The sequence below is a fragment of the Chaetura pelagica genome, unplaced genomic scaffold (genome assembly GCF_000747805.2).
Source record: "Chaetura pelagica isolate M959 unplaced genomic scaffold, ChaPel_1.0 scaffold46, whole genome shotgun sequence".
In the NCBI taxonomy this organism is placed as follows: domain Eukaryota; kingdom Metazoa; phylum Chordata; class Aves; order Apodiformes; family Apodidae; genus Chaetura; species Chaetura pelagica.
In genome coordinates this window covers 6,332,007-6,353,999 of record NW_009954102.1, presented here as the reverse complement: position 1 = coordinate 6,353,999, position 21,993 = coordinate 6,332,007, and the positions used below count along the sequence as shown (strand labels likewise).

General features: G+C 42.9%; 1 protein-coding gene across 1 annotated transcript in view; it reads right to left on the bottom strand.

Moving 5' to 3' along the window:
- The window catches only part of GPR116 (G protein-coupled receptor 116), a 26,808-nt gene extending 5,766 nt beyond the window's left edge, over positions 1-21,042 (bottom strand). The window contains exons 1-18 of the mRNA XM_010002393.1: positions 20,938-21,042; positions 18,389-18,449; positions 17,151-17,321; positions 15,020-15,199; positions 13,627-13,754; positions 13,108-13,166; positions 12,448-12,590; positions 11,432-11,644; positions 9,931-10,164; positions 8,343-8,507; positions 7,998-8,216; positions 7,561-7,779; positions 6,188-6,337; positions 5,161-5,360; positions 4,011-4,190; positions 1,266-2,633; positions 318-359; positions 151-210 (exon numbers count right to left, since the gene is read on the bottom strand). Of these exons, the coding sequence (XP_010000695.1) occupies positions 151-210; positions 318-359; positions 1,266-2,633; positions 4,011-4,190; positions 5,161-5,360; positions 6,188-6,337; positions 7,561-7,779; positions 7,998-8,216; positions 8,343-8,507; positions 9,931-10,164; positions 11,432-11,644; positions 12,448-12,590; positions 13,108-13,166; positions 13,627-13,754; positions 15,020-15,199; positions 17,151-17,321; positions 18,389-18,449; positions 20,938-21,042 (3,897 nt within the window). The remainder of the gene's footprint in view (positions 1-150; positions 211-317; positions 360-1,265; positions 2,634-4,010; positions 4,191-5,160; positions 5,361-6,187; positions 6,338-7,560; positions 7,780-7,997; positions 8,217-8,342; positions 8,508-9,930; positions 10,165-11,431; positions 11,645-12,447; positions 12,591-13,107; positions 13,167-13,626; positions 13,755-15,019; positions 15,200-17,150; positions 17,322-18,388; positions 18,450-20,937) is intronic.
- Between the last annotated feature and the right edge of the window lie 951 nt (positions 21,043-21,993).

The window sequence follows — 21,993 nt, the reverse complement described above, 5'->3', positions numbered from 1 at the left end:
CCATAAACTAAGAAAAAGTGTCTTATCTTTCTCTAACTAGTTCTAATTAATAATTCAGAATATAAGGTGCATTTGACTTAGAAGCCACTTGGAGGATGTTAGACTATTCAGCAGTGACTCTGAAATACATTCATAGGTCAAGGTTCTAACCTTTGTTTGCTGTGAACTCCATTTGGAGATTGAATTCTTCTTCAGCAGGGCTTCTAGTATCTATTTAAAAAATAATTAATAAATAGAAAAATCAGTCCATAATGCAGCAATTTTGTTCAAATTCCAACAGTATTTCCCATGATATAAGAATAAGTTGGAATTCTTACCTTCTTGTCCCAGAGAGTCCCAAACACCAAAATGAATAATCCCTAGGAGACAGATAATTACATGCAGTTTGATGACACCAATCTTTTAATTGCCTTGTATTTATCCCAAACATTGTCCATGCTGACTATTTAAACTCTGAACTCTTCAATGAAAGGCATGTCTCTAACTGCAGCTCACATAATGGACTGCTGATGTGGTAGGAGTTTTCCAGGCCTGGCCTACTTAAATTGTGTGTATACCTGGTCTACAAAAGTGACAGAGACAGTTTGCTAGCACTAAAAATATTTTGAAGAAGGAACTTTTTATGGAAGACATGCCCTACTTACACCCCCCAGAGAAGCTAGCAGGCTTACAATATAAAAGGCAAGTGATTTTGGGCTGAAGTGTAGCATTTTTAGGTCGTTTTTAAGAGAGAGATTATACATAACTACTGTGTCAATAAATCTTGTTGCATTCAGTCATGTGCATTTTGGTCAGTTCTTCTCTTTATTATTAGTAATATTCAGCTGTTCTTGGTGACTTTCATGCTGTTTATACTCTCCCATATCTTAAATCCACAAGAGCACAATGTGATGCCACCAGATGCACTGGAAAGACCAGCCATCAATGAGACCAGCCATGTTCAAGCTTGCCCACCTCAACATATATGGGCTATTTTCTTGATCTGCAGGAAGGAGGTTCTTTCCAAAGCTACTGGCAAAGCTGGAAGTTATCTTTATGTCAGCTTTATCTATAAGACATACCTCTTAAGGCAGTTGAGAATGCAAAATGCTGCTGAATTCCTGTAATGGATATCCCAAAGAGCCCCTTGGGAATAATGATGTGTAAGGCAACTCTAATCTTACCCAAGCTTCTTTGTATTCCCCCTCCAGGTACAGCACTGCAAGAATGTGTCTACATGTTAAATAGTGGTGGAAGAAGCAAAACCATTAATATGTGTAACTCACCTGCAAGCCATTGAGCAGAGCAAAGAGGATGTGGAAAGCTGGATGGCTGTTTTCGATCATGGTGACAAGGCCCAGGCCCCAGGTGAGGCCTAGCAGTGGTGTCAAGATGGCCACACTTTTGCCAATTTGAAACAAAGAGTTCCTCTCCTGCTTGCTTGAGTTATCCCCAATAGTTGGCCTCAGTATTTTTATTATAACAACTGTGGTGATGAAAAAATTCGTGGCCACAATCATCAGGGCAGGTATGACGAAGGCCAAGATAGTTTTGCTCTCATCCCATTTAAGCCAGCAGGAGTCTGTTGTGTAACTGTTCCTCGGCAGAGTGACAGTGATGGTGATGACTGCAATGACAAAGGGACACCCATATCCTAGGCAGAATGCCAGTGCTTTCTGAGCAGTCTTGCTCGTGTTATGTAAGATGAAGACCAGTCTGTAGAAAAGAATGAGGCCCAGGCTGAGCATCCAGAAAAAGACACACAGGTAGAATAAGTGGATGAAGAAGGTGGCCACAAGACAGAAATCTCTGCTCATCTGCTGGTTTGTGGTCTTGATGTAGTCAGTGACAAGGAACCAGACGTTGGCAATCAGGAGTGATATGGCTATGTTGAGTATACAGACGTGGCGCATGTAGGAGGTTGTGTTGTTTGTCACGTGTTTCCAGACCAAGGATTCAATTATAATGCAGGTCACCAAACTCAGAACTGAAATGCCCAGGCAAATGTAGGTAATATAAGTTTCAGACTTTTCCGAGGATCTTTGTTCTGACATCAGCATGGAGAATGATGTCAAGTGATTACAGGAGCAAATAACAGAATCAGCAGAATCATTCAAGTCTCTGGGTGTGCAGCCATGAGGATCCCAGCCACCTCCATTGAGACTGAAGTTCCAAAAGACACACTGGGGATTTGTTAGAGACAAGTTTTTCTTTGCAAAGGTCATACTGATGTTGAACTTTTGGCTTCTGTTGCTGCTCACAGTTGTTGATATCACTAAGCCATTGACATGCTCATCCTTATTCCCTAGCAAAATACGTCCAAGGTTTGAGTACATCACACTGACAATTGTTGAATTTTGGGTTAGAGTCTGAATTTCATTTTCACTAATGAGGACAGTAGCTGTGAGGTTTTCCGTACTGCTGAAGTTCTTATAATAATCTGTGCTGCTGTTTTCTGTGACAACTATACCTTGTAGCTGAAGGCTGTTTGCCAAGACATGAGGGATGTTGTTATTAACTGGTTGGAGGTGCAAGGAAAAATTTTCCACTGACTTCAGTAACGAAGAACTTTTGGTTTTCATCTCTTTATTCAGGTCATCCCAAGCTTTAGTTGTGGAATCAGCCACAACTAAATCCACTGTGGAGAGGAAATTCTGGAACAAAACCAGAATAATGCTGTTACTGAAATCCCATATAATTTCTGCATGGTCCTAGAATTGCCTTTTGAAAACCCCCAGCATTTTCTTATTTTGCTCAATCCATGTGAAACTTCCAGTTGTTAACCCTCTGCATTCTCTGTTCTCAAGTTAAGGTTTCCAAAAGTGGAGCTGCATGGCTTTGTTTTTTTTTACATATAAGTTAGTATTTTTTCTTCTCTAGCCTTGTTTTCTTTCTTTGTCAGCTTGTGTGCTGTCTTTTATTTCTTGTTCATGTAGGGTTCTCCAGCTAAAAAACATCAAATCTCTTTTGTACTTTTCTGCTCAGAAGAGCAGAGCTTCTCCTTTATTCCTCACAATCAATGTTTCCAAGTGTTCCTGTGATATGTTTTGCCATTCATGTGTTGTAACATCTAATTGATTTTCCTTGCTTGATCCCTATCCTTATATAATTTCTTTTTCTTTCTATATCTGTTCCTACTCATAAAATCAAAGACTCACAGAATGATTTTGACATTTAAAGACCATCTAGTCCAACCTCCCAGCCATGGGCAGGGACATCCAACCTGGTCTTGAAGACTTCCTGTGATAGGAGATCCACAAGTTTTCTGGGCAACCTGTTCCAGTGTCTTACCACTCTCATCATAAAAAATGTCTTTCTCATGTCCAATCTAAATCTACACTCCTGCAGTTGAAAACCATTGTCTTTTGTCCTGTCACTAAAGGTCATTGTAAAAAAGTCTTTCTCTGTCTTTCGTGTAATCCCCCTTTAAGGCTGCAATAAGGTCTCCCTGGAGCCTTCTCTTTTCCAGGCTGCACAATCCCATCTCTCACAGCTTGTCCTCGTAGCAGAGGTGCTGCAGCCCCCTTGACCATTTTTGTGGTCCTTCTTGGAACCTGTTCCAGGTGGTCCATGTTTTTCTTGTGCTGGGGACCCCAGAGCTGGACACTGCCCTGCAGGTGGGGTCTCACCAGAACAGCATAGAGGGGGAGAATCAGCCTCAACCACTTCACGTGAACTGCTGGCCATGCTTCTTGCTACCTAGGCTGAAGTAAACACTGCTGGCTCATGTCCAATTTCTCATCCATCATTCCTTGTCCTTTCCTCTAACCTAGAATGCTATAGATATTTATGGGTCCCTAGAAGATTTCTAGTTGGTGAGCCTACAGCAGTCCCTCTTTCATGCATAGGCTCCTTGTCCTTATCATTTTGACTTTTCATAAACTGTTCTTTACTGTCATTTCATCTACTACCTTTAATACTTTCCTGTTCCTGACCTTAACCAACTGTGAAATTTCTTCAGGGAGAATGTTGCCCTCTGTGACAAAAGGGGCCAAAGGGCTTGACAATATAGGTAAGACTTAAAACCTTACTTGAATAATGGACTCGTTTGCCTCTGCTGGGATAGAGGAGATCTTATCCAGGATTTTCACGATCGCAGCCAGGTTTGCAGAAGAGCTGCTTGTGTCACTCAACTCCTTTTTTGTGTTTTTCATCAGCTCTTTAAGGTAGTCAGGTAGCATTGCTTTTGCCTGAGGACTGGTGACCAAGGCCTGGAACAGAAGATAACAGTGTTATCGCATGAGTGCGGGTTGCCTGGAGCTTCCACGATGGCTACCCCTATGCTAGTTAAATAAACAGAGCCAGGGTAGTTCTAGACACACGGGTAGTGTTCAACCCTCTGGCCTTCCAGAACAGGGTGTCCTAACTGAGTACTGAGAGTGGTCTCTTGGCTCTGCTCACTTGCAGACTGCTCCTGGAAATTTCAAGGGAGACAATAATTGGTCTGGGCTCAAACCATATGAGGGAGCAAACCAGCAAATTAAGAAAAAACAAATTGAGTAGCTCTGCCTCTGACTGGGACCTTGCGGTGCTCAGTTTACTAAAATAAATACAGTAAGTATTTGATGAAAGAAAGATAATTGTTCTTGTCTAACCCGACTGGGGGACGGGTGACTCTGGATGGTTAGTAGAAGTGAAGAGCCCCATGGTAGGATACCCAGGCTGAAAACTGAGGTCCAGCTACTGTCTGTGAGGTGCAGTGGCTTTTTTTTTTGGCACCTTCTGAACAGGACTTGTGGCTGAGGCTGGGCAGTGGCCCAGGGTTGTCCCTACTGCATCATTGTTAGTGTACTCTGGAGGACTGGGCTTGTTCTGAGGAGCACTGCCTGAGCATGGTTCAGGGAGCACCCCAGGCCAGAGCCTGCTCCTGTTGGACACTACAAGTAAGGAAGGCCCCCTTGTATGGGGGAGAGAGCATTCATGTGTATGGATGTTAGCTATGCACTGCCACATGCCCTCTGGGCCAGGGAAGGGGACCTAGCCTCTCTCACTGATATAGCCAATCACTCTTTATGTCTTTAAAAAGATATTTTCAATTAAATACTTGATTATTATTTTTTTTAATGCTTCACATATTTAAGATCAAACTAAGGAAAAAAAAAAACAAAAAAACACTCAACAAAAATTTTTGCTGCCTCCTACCCACCCACCCACAACCTCTAAAAAACTCATAAATGTTACCTGAGCACTAGTCAGCAGCCTGTTTACTGATACAGAGACACAGTAATCCTTTTCAGGCTTCCATGACTTGTTGCAGCACTTGTAGATTCTGTTTCCTTCGGTACAAACACCTGTAGTGTTTAAAAACTCGCAGCACGGCTTTTTTATTGTGCTCCCTTCTCTTCCAATGCCAAAGTTATCTGAGCATGAAGCTTCCTGATCTGTATTGAGAAAAAAACCTAGATGTAGAAAACTAAGAAATGGAGATTAATAATGTACCCCCACAAAGCCTGTGGTCTCCTGAAGTTCAGAGATATTGAAATTGGGATTTCAGCCTGCTCTCTTCCTTGATTATGATCTTTCAGAGTATGTATCTTGCATTCCCATTTTTTTTGAATTTTGAAATTAAAAAGAAAATTGAATAAAGTCTCTTGTTTTTGAGTACTGAATCAAACTGACAAACTACTACCCGAAGTTTTAGGGTTTGTCTGTTAGGTCACAGGGTTAGACAGGGGTGGAGTGGGATCATGTTGACCACTACATGAACAATAATCCACACAGTTTATTCTGATAAGGGACTCAGTGTTGTTGCAGCACTAATAGGAAAGTCTTTAAGACCTTGATAGTGAGGCCTCAACAGCTTTTTGTTAGACAGTGAATCTTGCTAATTGCTTTTGATAGGGTTATTCATATCAGTAAGGATCTGCTGATTAAAATAAATAAAATGCCTATTTTTTGCCTAAGAATCTGCCCACATTTCTGCATTTCTTTTTTTCTTTTCAATATAAAACAAGAAACTGAAATATCTGGTCAGAACTAAACATCAAAACTGGATTCAGTCATGTTGAATTCTACACAGAATTTCCTGCAGAGCTGACTAGAATCTGGGTCTGCTCAAGTCTCTGCAGCACTTCATGGAGGTTCCCATCAAAAAAATCTTGGCTAGCAAAAACTGCTTCTGTTAGGTGCTACCAGTGATAAATTTGTGGCATCTGCTTTAACAAACATACTGGGATTTCCTATTTGACAGCTGTAACTGTTTTCTTACCAGGTATCACATTCAGACTTATATTGTCACTCTTGACTTCCTGTCCCAGGCGGTTAATAAACTTGCAATATGCTGTGAGGTTGTCTTTGTCACATTCTGTTTCTGTGTAATTGCACACATAGCAGAAATACTCTCCTTTTTGGTTTTTCCCTGTATGGAGCGATTAAGATAGGTTAACACAGATTTGGGGTCAATCAGCTAGCAGACAGCAGAAAGCTTCTGCAAAACTTTGTTTCTGTGGGTCCTAGAGAAAAACAAACAAACAACCCTTCCTTTTTGGGAAAACTTCCTTTCTCAATGCCAATCTGTTTCTTACTCCCTACTTCCAGCAGTTGCTTCATGTTCAGTACATTTTTATTTACTGGTGTAGGAGCAAAGCCTGCCCAAACCCTCTTCTACCGTGTAGGAACCAAAATTTGCTTTAGAAACCATTTTGGAAAATACTCTTCCTGCTTCTGCTTCTGTCACAACCATTTCATTTAGGCTAGGATACTTTTTTTTTTTTTTTTTTTTTCCTGTTCATATAAAGTTCTTTTGAACTCAGGATTTAAACCACACTCCTATTGCTTTTCAGTATGGCTGAGGGTCCTTGGCTGCAATCTCTTCCAAGAAGATCTTGCCATTTTTTGTAGCAACCAAAGGAGTCTTCAATCTTACCCTGCTTTACACTTCTGCCTGTTCTTGTTGCATTCCTGTCTGTTTTCTGAGTTAGTTTAGGTGGGTCGTCGTTGCTTTTTTCAAATTAACTATTTTGTAACCCAATTGAAAAATTGTACTATATAAAAACATGCCAGGGAAGCTGCAGAACTGCCCAAAATGTGAAGACAAGGAAACTTAGGCTTTTGTGTTGTTAAAGATATGTTACCTGTAGCCTTGAAAAAACCAAACAGAATAGTTCTTTGAATTGCATTCTTAAGATGTTATTCTACATTTTTCATGAATTAGTAATAATCTTCTTAAGTAATATTTACATGATACTCTGTTCAAGAAAGTGGCAGTGGAAGATGAAAGCAAATAAATGGAGTTCAGCAATTTCTGATTGGATCAATGCTGTGTATGCTCACTTCTCACTGCCTGGCAAGGCAAACCAAACATTGCATTTACCTATGATGTATTTATCACTACAGGATTCACTTCAGGTGCTCTTCTATTAATCTCAGCCATGCTCCCCAGGCATAGCAACCATCCTAAAAAATAAATCAATTTCTCCTTTTTTTTACACTCTCAGGAGTACCTGTGGGTTGTCGCAAGAGCAGTAAGTATGAAGTGGTGACACAGACCTAACCGAAAACAAACAAAACACCAAAACAAAACAGGGACTGGGTTGTGACACATGGTGCAACTAGTGATTCTGCAAGTGTATAGTTACTTACCAGCTTTACATTCCTTTTGTTGAACCACAAATATAACACTGTAATCTTTCGTGGTGTTAGCATCCACACAGCACTCCAGGGTTTGTGGCATTTTGCACTGAATAGATGCTTCGATGGGGTTTATCACGATTTGCTCCTGCAGAGGCAGAGGAATGACCTCGATTGTCACATTGGCAGAACTGTTCGAGAACTTCTGGGAGAATGTGCAGATGTAGGTGCCTGAAACAAGTCACATGAAAACCTGGTTTCATTCAACAGAAGTGCTCCTCAGCTTTTGCGTGGTCACGAGCCCTAAGACCAAACAAGTACAGTGTTGTTGGCAGCATCGTGTCGTGTTCTCCTCCAGCAGTTATGATTAGCAGGGCTAGGGGTGCTGTGAATTACCTGCTACAGAGATTTCACTGCCTTTGTAGCCAGTACAAGCCAGGTCCACTCACCATTCCAGTCCTGTGTGGCAGTATTCACCTCGAGCACAGATGTAGCTGGAAATCTGCTATTTTTGATGCGGGCCCCAGAGTCGATTACTATTTTCGTATTTCCAGACTGGAGTTCCCAGCTGATGCTTTCATAGTCACTCATGTCGCTTTCACACGTTACGTTGAATCCGCACCCCTCAGAAACGAGAAGCTTTGTGCTTGAAGGTATTGTTACCTGGGCTGAGACAACACAAGACAAATGGCACGTTACCGGGAGTCACTTGTTATAACCATTTGCTTGCAAAATGACACGTGCCACAGATTGTACTGAGGAGCTGGTGGTCTGTGACACGGCACCTGACTCACCTGCCCGGTAGTATGTCACTCGGATGTCGCGGCTGCACGTGGCACCGTGCTCGGTCTGCAGCTCACACGTGTAGGTCGTCACTGTACCTGACTGCTCAGCTATGCACAGTGAGCCACTGATGTTGAGCTTGTATTCCGTGCAGTTTGTACTGGAGCTGGAGACTCCTAGAGAGAAAGAAACGTTCTCTGAAGGGCTATGGGTGTCCAAAAATACCTGGGCTCTGGAAGTCACAAGCAATCGCTCTAGCTAAGGTTTGTGTGTAACCTTGGGCAGCATGGCACTTTTAACTCATGGTTGTTGGTTCATCCATCTCTTTTATTCTGGCAACAGTCACAGTGGTCTTCCAAAGGCCTGAAGATGACTCTCAACACAATGCTGGGCACCTGCTGCCAGAACCAGTCTAACTGAGAGCAACAGCACTGCTCAGACACCTCAAGGAAAAACACAGAATATTGTGGTTTAGCCCAACCTCGTTATCTGTGATACTTAGGATGAGTAAGATAAGTAAAACAGGAGTAAATACTGCAGATTTTAATGCCATCTTTTTTTGAAATAAACATTTGGAAGTACTCGACAGACATTCAACTTAAAGTCTGAAGAGTGCTGGTTTAGCTATAAGGGAAAAGCCCCAACAAAGCTGTTCCATGCTGCAGCTGAAAGAGCATCTGGTGTGAGAGCAGAGCTCCTGGGGGAAAGCCCAGCCACAGGAAATCAAGGGCACAACAGCTCACTGGGCCAGGATCACTCCTCTCTGCAAGCACTGCTGCACAGCAGCACCTGTTTGTTGTGGAAGTGACTGTACATGTGAGCTTTGAAGGTTCTCTCTCGTTTTGCCATCCTGCTTTCTGCTAAACTTGATTTACCATAAACAGTTTACAGTAAACAATCCATACTCATAAAATATTGAGGGCAATAGGCTGTTTATGTTTCATAGACATTTATGAGGTTTTATTTTGATGTTTTTATTGATGTTGTTTTGTAACTCTTTGTAACACGTTTACCTGGTGCTTTATTAACTCCTTATATTCATATTAGAAGTGAAGCCTTGTGAGATACTGCTGACTCAAATGGCATGGGATGTATCACAGCTACAGGTAGAGAGGGAAACTCTGTGGTCAGTATTTATCTATGCTGCAGCTGTTTCAAAGTGTTGCACCTGCCTCTCTTTGTTGCCAGATCTTAATATCTTGGTACACAGAAGCTTTTCATCCCCCAAAGGTGATTCTGGAGATAGTAGTAGAGGCTGATGCACTCTTTCTTGCTCTCAGAACTACACAATGCTGATGTAAGCTTTTTGGGAAAAGTATGATGCTGATATGATGCTGGTCCAGGCAGCTCTTTCCATCCAGGATGGCACAGTTCTAAACATCAGTGTCTAAGCATGAATGTGCCCAGAATCCCCCTGAGACCTGCACAACACATACGGAGTCTGTACCATGCTGTCCATCCATCATCCTTTACACACACACACACCTTTGGATCATACCCTGTATTCATCCCAGGACATGGCTTTTAGGCCAATTAGGAGCATAACTTTGAAGAATGAACAAACCTAGCAGGTGAAAGACAATCTGCTGTTAATCTTACCTGTAATATTGATTGCTCCGCTTACTTTCCACTCAACAGCGAGCGATGGTAGGTGTTTGTCAACACAGCAGGACAGGACAGGACTGTTCCTCTGCATTTCAGGACTGTTGCAGATAACATTAGTCTCGTTCAAGTTTGAAGTGATGTACAGAGGAGAGACTGCTATTGTTTTTGTGGCCTTGTAGAGCAGTGTGTGAAACCGATTGCTGGTTGAGAAAGTGCACCTATAGGAACCTGTAAATCATAGGCAATATCTTAGCACTGAGAACAAGTTTTGCACTTTATTTTTTCCTCTACATGTGGAGTTAGGAGTTGGAAGCTACTTCCACACCTGGTTTTCTCAGCTTCCTGCTCTGTAGTGGCTCTGCTCCTTGCTAATCAAAATGTACCCTTAGCTCATCTGCAGGATGCTTTCTGCAGACTCCTGGTGCCAAATGTATCCAGATTAGGCAGCTTCATGGGCACTTGTTGATGGGCACTTGAGAGGAGACTAGCACTTTGGGACTGAAACACTTAAAATCTGACTGAATTGGTGTTTCTGGGATCTGTATATTGCCCCTAGTCCACATTGAAATAGTATGTCCTGGTAAGAACATAGACTGACTGTGCAAAAGGATCCTGCACAGAATGGGTGAGAGAAAAGTGCCCAGGCTGGACTCCACAAGAGGTAGTATTCTGATTGTAGACACAATGCACAATACACATAGACTGCTCAGAGGCATTGCCAAAGAGCGCATAGTATTTATCAGCCACTCTCCCAAGGCACTTGTCCCCTGGATGCAGCCAGGCTTCCTTTTGAAATTGGCAATCAGAGTTCCAAATTTCCTTTCTCCTTTAGGCACTTGGGTTCATCTTTCCCATCTGGATAGCCAAGTGATTTTGGCCCCGTGACTGGTACCTCCCATATGTGTGCACAAACACCTGGTCACAGGCTACCCTTTTTGAAGCTGACTGTAAAATTCATGGTTGAAAGAGAAGAACTAAATGGGAGCTGGAGTCAAAGCTCTGATATTACATTATAATTCCTCTGATAACTCCTCCCAGCCATATGCCAGCAATTTACCCATTTCTGATTTTCAAAAAGCCCTTAAATGAACACATAAAAAACTTTAAATCCAAACCCTTGTTAATCAGGTTTTGTTTGCCAAAGGGGCAAGAGCCATCAAGTTCAACTACAGCCTCAAGTTGCTACATCAAAAGGGTGGGAAGGCCTCACAGCCATGTAGTCACCTCTGTCTCCTGTGATATGGCAGGAAAGCTGAGCACTGAGAACATCCAGGCCTGTACAGACACTTCAGTCAGTTCACATCTTACTGGCAATGCCAGTCAGGATATAGTTCATTAAAGAAAAACAAACAAAAACACCCTCTGAAAAAGTAGGAGGGACAGTATTTTTCACATTTACTTTAGGAAAATGCAGTCACTGCATTACTCTCTGCTTTTTAGAGACCTAGCAACACCAGAGATTTACATCTGCTGTTTTAATGATAGAAAATCATACCAGCATCTTTCATCTTGATGTTGATGATTTTAAGAATTGATTTTGAGGTTCTCCTTGACAGTCTTTTCTCCACCAAATACGGCAAACCGGGTGAGATGATCTCATCAAAGTGATGCCAGGTCACATTCTCAGATGTTGAATTTATCTCACAAGTCAGTTCTACTGTATCCCCTTCAAAAATGTCTACATGTGTCACGGTGAAGTTTGTCTGATCTGGGAAGACAAAGAGTGACATTCTGCATTATTGTGATTTCAGCTCACATCTATAGGTGTCTTTCATCTCACGGGAAGCCTGGGTGCTTCTCAACTCATATCCAGTTGCTTCTCAACTCAGCATCAGTTGCAGAGCACCACCTCTGATACAAGCTATACAATTTCCCCACAACATACTCTTCTACTTTCTTTGTCAGCCAAAGATCCCAAAAAGTATTATGCAGAGAGTTGGGAATACTAGCAACACCACTACTCTCTGAGTAGATAAACTGTGAGGAGAAGCAACCAGGTTGAAGGAATCCTCTGACACAGACAGTCCAGTGCACTGAGAGTGCAACACCTCTGGGGCACTTGATGGGGCAGCTGAGTTGTAACACACTGTCCAGTAGCAGCATGGAAAATGTGCTTCCCCTTCTGAGGAGACTAGGGGGAACCTGCTCTCTTGCAAACTGCAAGAGGTTTTTATTTTGTTGAAAGTGGGAAGCATTGGCAGCCTGATATAAGCTACATTCTGGAGGTGAACTTAAGGGTATTCAGTCTCTCTGCCATGGGGTGACTGTATCAGGGTTCGGTGGAATGGCTGGAAAGATTTGCCTTTCTGTGGGAGGTACTACATGCATGGGCATCTCACCTAAGTCCTAAGCTTCAGTGGCACAGGATGAAGTGAAACAGCCAGAGAAATAAATTTTATCTGAAGGTCCAGTACCAAATAATCAACAGTGTAAGGCAGGGAGGTGTATGGTTCAGGATAGAAATACTAAAGTAGAGGTTGAAGGAAAATACTGAGAGAGTTTGAAACTTACCAGTTACTTCTGTTGTGAAGGTAGTTGGGTTTATCTGATATGATCCATCTACAAACTGTGGTACCATTTTGTTGGAATTTGCTATCTGATGAAAGTTTGCTGCTCCTGCTTTTACTTCGTAGTTCACAAAAACACTTCCAGGCCTAGATATAAGGATGAGAGAAGCACTGGAATTAAATATCACTTCCCAAATTAAGAACACCTTCATGTGACATCTCCTTTGGCTGCTCTCTATTTCTAGTAAAATTCCCTTGGAAAACCTTAAATACAGCTGCATTTAAATATGTGTGGACTTTAGTAATGTCTCTTTTATCCAGATCCAATGTTACATCCTGAGTCAATGTACTGATGACCTAGGAAACCATGTTAGACTTACTCACATCCTTTTCCCTTCTTGGGTAGAATTCAGTCTTTCCCACAAAAGGCTTTGATCCAGATGGAAGATGATTGTGTTTCTTGGACTTTTGTGCAGTAATGAATTTTACTTGCAATCCTGTTTTTCACACTAATAGCAGGGCTCCCCTTTACAGCTATTACACCACTATTCAGTATGTATATGGGTTCTAGCCAGAGGAAATGTAGCCTTTGTTGACTGGGGTCTCCTTGAGACTGAACAGAAATATTTGTGTCTTCCAGGAAAAAATGAAATTGTTTACTTGCCTGAAACCAGTTACTGTTGCTGATACAAAGCCTGGTAAACATCTGTAGCCAGCATTAAACTGTAAACAAAGACATATGACATGACATAAGTCTGGTATATGTCCATCTAGTGTGCTTCAAATAAGAAATTCTTCATATAACACTGATGGGAGTGAGGAAATGTTGCGTGTCTGACAGAACAGGTGCTCTCCTCACTCTTAGTGGGATAAACTAGTATTGGTGCCATTCTGTGTACATTCATCTAGATTTAAGCTGGCACCAATAATGTGATTTTTTTTTCCATGCTTTTGGTGCAAAAGATTCCTAAATACTTCTGTTTCAACTGGCATATTAAAAGGAATGGGAATATTGTCATGGCCTTTCAATAGAGGTCAGCTTGGTAGCTGCCACTGCTGCACACTTTCCAGCTCCCCACAGAGGCAGTGACAGTGCATCTTATTTCCCAAGCACTTAAATGGTAAATACCATATGACTTAGAGGGCTTTCTACCTTCAGAAATGGAAAAAATTAAGTCATTACCGCTTTTTCAAGGTCAGCTTTGAATTTTCTGTATAAATCAGAAGAAGAATTCCTGAGATCATCCCAAAAGTGTGTCTCGAGTCTGACTGACATACTCATTACACTGGGCTTTCCCATACCACATGAGTCTGCAAGGAAAAACATTAACATACATGTAAAAATAATCCAAAGCAAGGTTTACAAAATTATTTCTTAGCTTTTTCTTCTAACTTAATCGTAGAATCTTAGAATCATATAATGGTTTGGGTTGGAAGGGACCCTAGAGATCTAGACCACTTGAAGAGGGTCCAGAGAAGGGCCACAAAGATGAGCAGAGGGCTGGAGCAGCTCTTCTCTGGAGACAGGCTGAGAGCTGGGGCTGTTCAGCCTGGAGAAGAGAAGGAGACAGAGAGACCTTATAGCACCTTCCAGGACCTGAAGGGGCTACAGGAAAACTGGAGAGGGGCTTTTCAGCAGAGGGGGCTGTGAGAGGACAAGGGGTCATGGTTTTAAACTGAAAGAGAGGAGATTTAGGTTAGACATCAGGAAGAAACTCTTCAGTGTGAAGGTAGTAAGGCTCTGGTAGTAAGGCTGTGGATGTCCCCTCCCTGGAGGTGTTCAAGGCCAGGTTGGATGAGGCATATGCAGCCTGATCTGGTGGGAGGTGTCCCTGCTCAAAGCAGGGAGGTTGGAATCTGATGATCTTTAAGGTCCCTTCCAACTTTAACAGTTCTGTGATTCTATGATCTAGTTCTGACCCCTTTGCCATGGGCAGGGACACCACCCACTAGTCCAGGTTACTCCAGCCTGGCCTTGAAAACTTCCAGTGATGGGACAGGCACAACTTCTCTGGACACCTGTTCTGGTGCCTTACAACTTTAAATATAAAAAAATTATTTCTTATGTCCAATCTAAATCTACCTTCTTTCAGTTTAAAATCATTACCCCTTGTCCTGTCACTACGGGATCTGGTAAAAGGTCTTTCTCCATCTTTCTTATAGGATCCCTTTAAGTACTGAAAGGTCACAATAAAATCTCTCCAGACTCTTCTCCTGGCTGAACAACCCCAACTCTCTCAGCCTTTCCTCACAGGTGAGGTGCTCCATTACTCTGATCATCCTCGTGGCCCTCCTCAGGACCTGCTCCAACAGCTCCATGCCCTTCTTGTGTTGAGGGCTCCAGACCTGTACACAGTGCTCCAGGTGGGGTCTCAAGAGAGCAGAGTAGAGGGAAAGAATCAGCTCCCTTGACCTGCTCGCCACACTTCTTTTGATGCAGCCCAGGACACAGTTGGCTTCACAGGCAATAGCCAGCTCAGTCCTGACATGCTGCTTTATCACACCTTCAACACTGTTCCATCTTCTAACAAGGAAATGAGTAACAGATGGATGAGTTCAGCACTGCTGCTCCTCACCTTCAGTCCGAGGCTCACAGTAAGGCCCAGAGAAGGGCATTTCCTTCATGAAGCCGCAGGGCAGGTTGTGTGCTGGGCTGGCAGAAGGGCAGGCCATCAAGTGGTGGCACTCTGAGCTTGGCCAGGCATATCCATCTTCACAGGAACAGCAGCTACTGTTCTCACCACTGGGCAGACAGACTAGTGTCAGACAGAGAGAGAAATACTGTGTGAATGGGAAACAGGGCATGACATATTGCAGGACATATATTTACCCTGCTGTGTCTTTATGCCAGTGATCTCAACTAACTGTTGCCCTTTCTGTGAGTTCACTTGAATGAGGCAAACATGATGCTATACTCATCACAACTAACCACAAATGGGAATCAGACTGGTGTAGGGATAAGTCTGATCAATTACTTTTAAGTAATTGAATGGAGATGTGAAACCTGATCCTAAAAATCCACCTGGCGTATTGGCTGGGGTCCTATGACAGTTTTCAAATTAGATATTTCTGTATTGCCTGGGCTGAAAGCAAAATGTATAGGCTTTTGAAGATTGCAAGAGTATGTAATAGTCAAAGTCCCTGTCGCTAGTGAGGTGTTGTGTGATTTGTCTGTATCCTGAGAGAGCTGCATGAGAAGGTGCCACGATCACAAAGCATTTTAAGAGATGCATTCTCTCTAAAAAAGAAAACAACAACAGCAACCAACACTGCACTGTAGATTTTTGCCCTCTTAATGTGGCATTGACAAAGTAAGATTCTAACAAAGTGTTTTTCACACATGGCATGTGACCCTGAAGGCCTTTAAAAACCCATTTGCATGTTGTTTTGAGAACTGATGAACACTTCCTTTCACTGCTTTATGGGACTGAGATAAGAAGGTACCAAATCTCCTCCTCTACTGTTGTAAATGCTTGGTGTGTTTGTATATCCCCAGCTGTACTAGTTTCTGTCTGGTATCTTGCCCTGTAAGAATACCTTCAGTGGGTAACATCAGGAAAAAAATGCATCTATGCAGCCTATCCCTGTCAGGGTCAGAGTACAGCCTCTTCCACCCATTTCTGTTCCAAATGCAAGTGGAGGGAAGTAAACAGTCTGATAGCCCCTGTCACAGCTTCCTGAAACTTCAAAGTAACTCAGACTGCTTGATAGTCAAACTGGAGCAAAACCCTTCGGCTCAGGCTTCCTCTGGCTTTCTCCCTTCCTTAGGAAAAGAAGAGCATTGAGGGCTATTCCTAATGCCAACGTTATATAAAGAAGGGTGGTGGGATACAGGTAACAAAACACACTGTTTGCTAGAGCTTCAGTTTTGTTGGGCCTCTCAGGAGGGAGCAGATACAGTTCAGTTTTGCTGATTTCCAGGCGTGATGGATGGTAAAACTGAGGGAGGTCAAACACTGGCAAGAAAAGCATGTCACCCAGGATATAAAACCAAATAACAAACTCACCTGTTGTGACGTTGATGTTTGAAACTGTCATTTCAACATTTGAAATATTTGTTGAAACTGGAAAACTAAGCTTCTTGAAATAGTCTTTGATTTTCTCCAGGTAAGATAAATCCATAAGGCTCAGTTCAACGTCAACAGTGTATTCCATAGGGGGAAGGTCAAATAGTAGCACTGAAAGAGAAATAGTATGAGACTGCAAAGCTGTGTGTGAGGCTAAATCACAGATGGATGGTGTCTTGTTCTGTATGTGGGCTCTTTGTTGCTATTTAATGGTAGCTTAGTGTGGCATTCTGCTTAGGAAACCTTCTTGCTTCCTACTCAGCAGATATTTTGCCCATATTTTATCTGCTGCTTGTCTGACAAAAGCCAGATTTCTTTGGTCTCAGAGCAGTAAGAAGCTGATATAAATGGCATAATATATACAGAGAAAAGCTGTCTCATCCCTCCTGTCCTTTGATTCAGCAAGAGGATGGGGTTGTACAGGATTATCTTGCGACCCCTGTCCTGCTAAAAGCCTTGATGTTTTTTTCTACACCAAGTATTTCAACTTGCATAGAAATTGGGCTCATATGTATCATCATATGGATGGCATCCAGAGGGACATGGACAAGGATGAAAAGTGGGCCCATGTGAACCTCATGAGGTTCAACAAGGCCAAGTGCAAGGTCCTGCACCTGGGTCAGGCAAATAACAAACTCACCTGTTGTGACGTTGATGTTTGAAACTGTCATTTCAACATTTGAAATATTTGTTGAAACTGGAAAACTAAGCTTCTTGAAATAGTCTTTGATTTTCTCCAGGTAAGATAAATCCATAAGGCTCAGTTCAACGTCAACAGTGTATTCCATAGGGGGAAGGTCAAATAGTAGCACTGAAAGAGAAATAGTATGAGACTGCAAAGCTGTGTGTGAGGCTAAATCACAGATGGATGGTGTCTTGTTCTGTATGTGGGCTCTTTGTTGCTATTTAATGGTAGCTTAGTGTGGCATTCTGCTTAGGAAACCTTCTTGCTTCCTACTCAGCAGATATTTTGCCCATATTTTATCTGCTGCTTGTCTGACAAAAGCCAGATTTCTTTGGTCTCAGAGCAGTAAGAAGCTGATATAAATGGCATAATATATACAGAGAAAAGCTGTCTCATCCCTCCTGTCCTTTGATTCAGCAAGAGGATGGGGTTGTACAGGATTATCTTGCGACCCCTGTCCTGCTAAAAGCCTTGATGTTTTTTTCTACACCAAGTATTTCAACTTGCATAGAAATTGGGCTCATATGTATCATCATATGGATGGCATCCAGAGGGACATGGACAAGGATGAAAAGTGGGCCCATGTGAACCTCATGAGGTTCAACAAGGCCAAGTGCAAGGTCCTGCACCTGGGTCAGGGCAATCCCTGGTATCAATACAGGCTGGGGGACAAAGGAATTGAGAGCAGCCCTGCTGAGAAGGGCTTGGGGATAATGGCAGATGAGAAGCTCAACATGAGCCAACAATGTGTGCTGGAACCCAGAGAGCCAAACTTGTCCTGGGCTGCATCAGCAGAAGTGTGGCCAGCAGGACCAGGGAGGTGATTCTGCCCCTCTGCTCTGGTGAGACCCCACCTGAATACATGTGATGGAGCCCTGCTCTCCTGGAAATGGCTGAACATCTGCCTGCCAATGGGAAGTGATTAATTAATTTGTCATTTTGCTCTACTAATTAAACTCTTTATCTCAACCCACACATTTTCTCACTTTTAGCCTTCGGATTCTGTCTCCCATCCCACCAGGGGAGAGTGAGAGAGCAGCTGTGTGGTATTTAGCTGCCAGCTGGAGTTAAACCACACCACCTACTCTCCCTGATGATCCCAGTTGGTTACCTCAAGAGGTGCTGTCCCCAGTAGTGATTTCACCCTTGGCTTACCAAAACCCTGCTCTGTTACCATGCACTTGGGTACGTACTGTTTCTCTTTTGCCTTTGCATCTCTGGCTGGAAGCTTTCCTGTCCTAGTGCACTGTCAATCTGTGGAAAAAAGAGAGTGAAAATCTATGAAAAAAAGAAAAAGAAAAAAAAAAAAGAAGTGTGGAGTTTTAGCTGCTGTTGTTGATATGAAAGAATTAGCAAAGAAAACACTGGCATAGATATTTCTTTCTCTCCACCAATCTTTGCCTCTCTCTGCCCCACCTTTTCCTCTTTAAACAGAACATTTATATCTTCCACGCAGGGGAATGTTAAGCACCAGCTGAGGGATGCACTGAGTCTGCAGGTGTGTGTTTGTGTGTCTCTGCAAGGCAATTGTCTCAGCTGAGCTGAAATTCCGTGGCTGAGCTGCAGACAGGCTGTGGGGCTGATGCAGTGCTCTGAGTCTTGGGTCAGCCTTGCCAGCTGCTGGGGAGACCTGGCCACTCAGCCTCTGAACCCAGAGAATGGACTCCTATTACCTTTTGCTTTCCTCTTTGCTTTGAGCTTCCAGCTCTGCAGCAGCAAAGCCACCCTGGGTAGGAGTAGAAAGGGGGTTGAAATGTCTTGGCTCCAGCTCAGGTGTCAGGTCAGCTGTTTTGTGGGCCATCAGTAGTACACAGTTGACCAGGGCAGTGGTGGCACAATTTCAGCATGACTGGGTTCACACAGGGTGCAGCCAAGTCAGATGCAGACTATCTTATTTTTGTAATCATGCCCTAAAAATACACTGGCACCACAGTTAGCAAGAAAGGCTAAAGAACAAGCAAAGATGCAGGCAGGAAATTTGCAGCCTTGCCAGCTTCTTGAGTCCTACTGAAATCTTTATTTACAGAAAGAGTGAATAGCTTGGCAACTCTTAAGTAATCTCTCTACATAAAGGAACCATCTGGTGTGTGATTAGAGCTGGGCTTCCTATCACAGCTGCACTGGCAGTGAAGATCCCAAGGTGCATTGGCTTTTTTGCACTGCTAGGGCTGCTGCCTTTTATCTTAGAGGTTGGCTGGATGAGTTATAGAAAGCCCACTGTGAACCACTTCTTCCACCACGTTTGGCCTCAGTGGTTTTCTGTTTTAATTATTCTCCCAAACAACTACAGAGTGTATGCTGTGTCGTTATGTATTTCACACCATTAAGTGATGATTCATTTGCAGGATGAACCATGGATCAGTGGTGCTAAAAACCAAAGTGTTCCTCTTTTCATGAAAGTGCCAAAGTGCTGAGCTGGGACCAGTTTGAAAAAAAACCACAGTAAACAAGATACCTCATCACTATTAGATACCTGGCAAAGAGTAGACAGGGCTGCTGGAACCAGCTGTAACTTGGTTTGGTGGCAGAAACAGCTAAGGAATTCCTACCTCCCTTGTTCCCTCTGCTTGCCCTTTTCAACCTGCTCTAAAAAGCACATTGTGTTCTGGTCAGTCCATCAGAACTGAGGTCCCTGTGCTGCTAGGAGCTCAAGAGACATGTTAGAATCTGGTTTTGTCTTGGTAACGCAGAAGACAATATAAGTCTTTTCTAGTTTAATAAAACTGTGACAGACCAATAGCTTGTAGATTTGTAGACTCATTATCTTTACCAGAATATATCTTAACTTCATTTAGTCAGTCCCTTTGTTTCTCTGTTCCTCTTTTGTCATTTCTACTTAGGGACTATTTCTGCAGAAACTGTTACAAAACCCACGTACAGGATGATGTGCAAAACAGCCTTCCAGAAGGCACACTATTGATGAAGCAAAAGAGGTGAGAATTATTGAAAAGCAAGAAATTGAAGTAAAGTCTGAGTTCACGTGCAACATGTAAACTCAAGTCCCTCAGGAGTGGCATTTTGGTCATGTGTACTCATGGTCTATTGTCACAGAATCATTTAATTTGGAAAATACCTTTAAGATCATCAAGTCCAACCATTAACCCAGTGCTGCCAAGTCCCCCACTAAACCATGTCCCTCCACACCACATCTACATGGCTTTTAAATATCTCCAGTGATGATGACTCCACCAGTTCCTCGGACAGCCTGTTCAAGCAGGCTTTTGGTGAAGAAATTTTTCCTCATACCCAATGTAACCCTCCCCTGGGCACAACGTGAGGCCATTTCCTCTTGTTCTGTCACTTGTAACTTGGTAGAAGAGACGGAAACAGCGGTGAGACTCCTGTCACCTACCTGTAACCACCCCCATGTCTGAGCTAGTTTTGTTGACTTGTTTGGTTTCTTTCTCTCATAGGATGGGTGAATCCCATCCAGAAACAGTGACCACATAACTGTTCCCTCATCATAGGCCCAGAGACAGCAATTTAAATCCCTGCAGATTAACACAAGTGAGAAATCAGGTTTGCTCAGTTCCTTCTGGAGAAGCTTTAAGACTGGGAAGCAAGAATCCAGCTCCTGCATTTCTCCATCTCTTTCACACACTGGGGAGACTCTGTGTTCAGTTTCTCCACCTGATCTTATAATGACTTCCTCCAAGGTTTTGTCAATGTAAAGGACAGCTGTAGCAGCTGGGTGCTACAAGAGACCAGATGAAAACCAGTGGGGTTGGCAAAGGATACTCACTATATATTGCATGAATGGGTTGAAGTTTGAGTCCTGTGATGTCTGACAACATGCTGTGACCAGTAGAAAGAGGCACTGGAGACCTGCTGTACTTGGGGATGGCATTTTGTCCAGTGACTTTGCTGTACAGTCTGAAATGAAAATTAAGCAGAAGGATCAGGGCTTTTCCAGCTGACTCCCACAGCAGGCAATACCAGCACGCTCTACAAAACCAGTACGTTCAGACTTTTTCAGCACACTCTGCCTGTTCCCTACATCTTCTTCCTCTGCCACTGTCACCAGTCTTTTCCCCTCATATTCCTTTAATTTTTTGCCCTTCAGCAGTACCTGCTCAGAGTGGTGAGGGAAAGAAATGGCTTGTAGAAAGCAGAGTCCTCAGCAGGGTCCTGACAGGGACAAGTGAGGTGCTAGAAATTGATCTGCCGTGAGAAAAGTTAACTTTGCATCTTCAAATACTTCTCACTGTAGTTCTTGGCAAACACACAGCCAGAACATGAGGCCCTAAGGGAGGGCCTGTCCCATTGCAACAAGGAGAACTCTGCCACTGACATTGTCCCACTCTGGAGAGGGCTGTGGTGATATCGTGGGCTCAGCTAGAGGTTTCTGCCTGTTTGTTACCCCTTGACTAACAAGGGAAACAATGAAGAGTGTCATCTGCTGTGTAATTTGGAGTTTTTATTATGTATCTCCATTAATTGCACTGGTACTAGTAGATGAATAACCTAGAACATGAGAGTACTGACACATCCAAATTGGTGCCTGAAATCAAAAGCCAGAATAAAACAACCTTTTCCAGCTCATTAAAACCTAAACTAATTTACTTATTCAGTAGATTGGATGATGAAACATAAAGGGAGAGGCAAAACATGCAAAGACCCTTATAGCAGGTGCTGACAGGTTTATGCAACCAGAGGGAATAGAGAAAGGGAGCTAAAGAATATGTAAAAATATCTATTCTTCTATATGCACTTTCTGATTATTCCTAACAAAGCACTTCCCTAGCTACAGAATGAACAGGTAGCTACAGGGGAAGGCAGAACCCAAGCAGATAAAGAA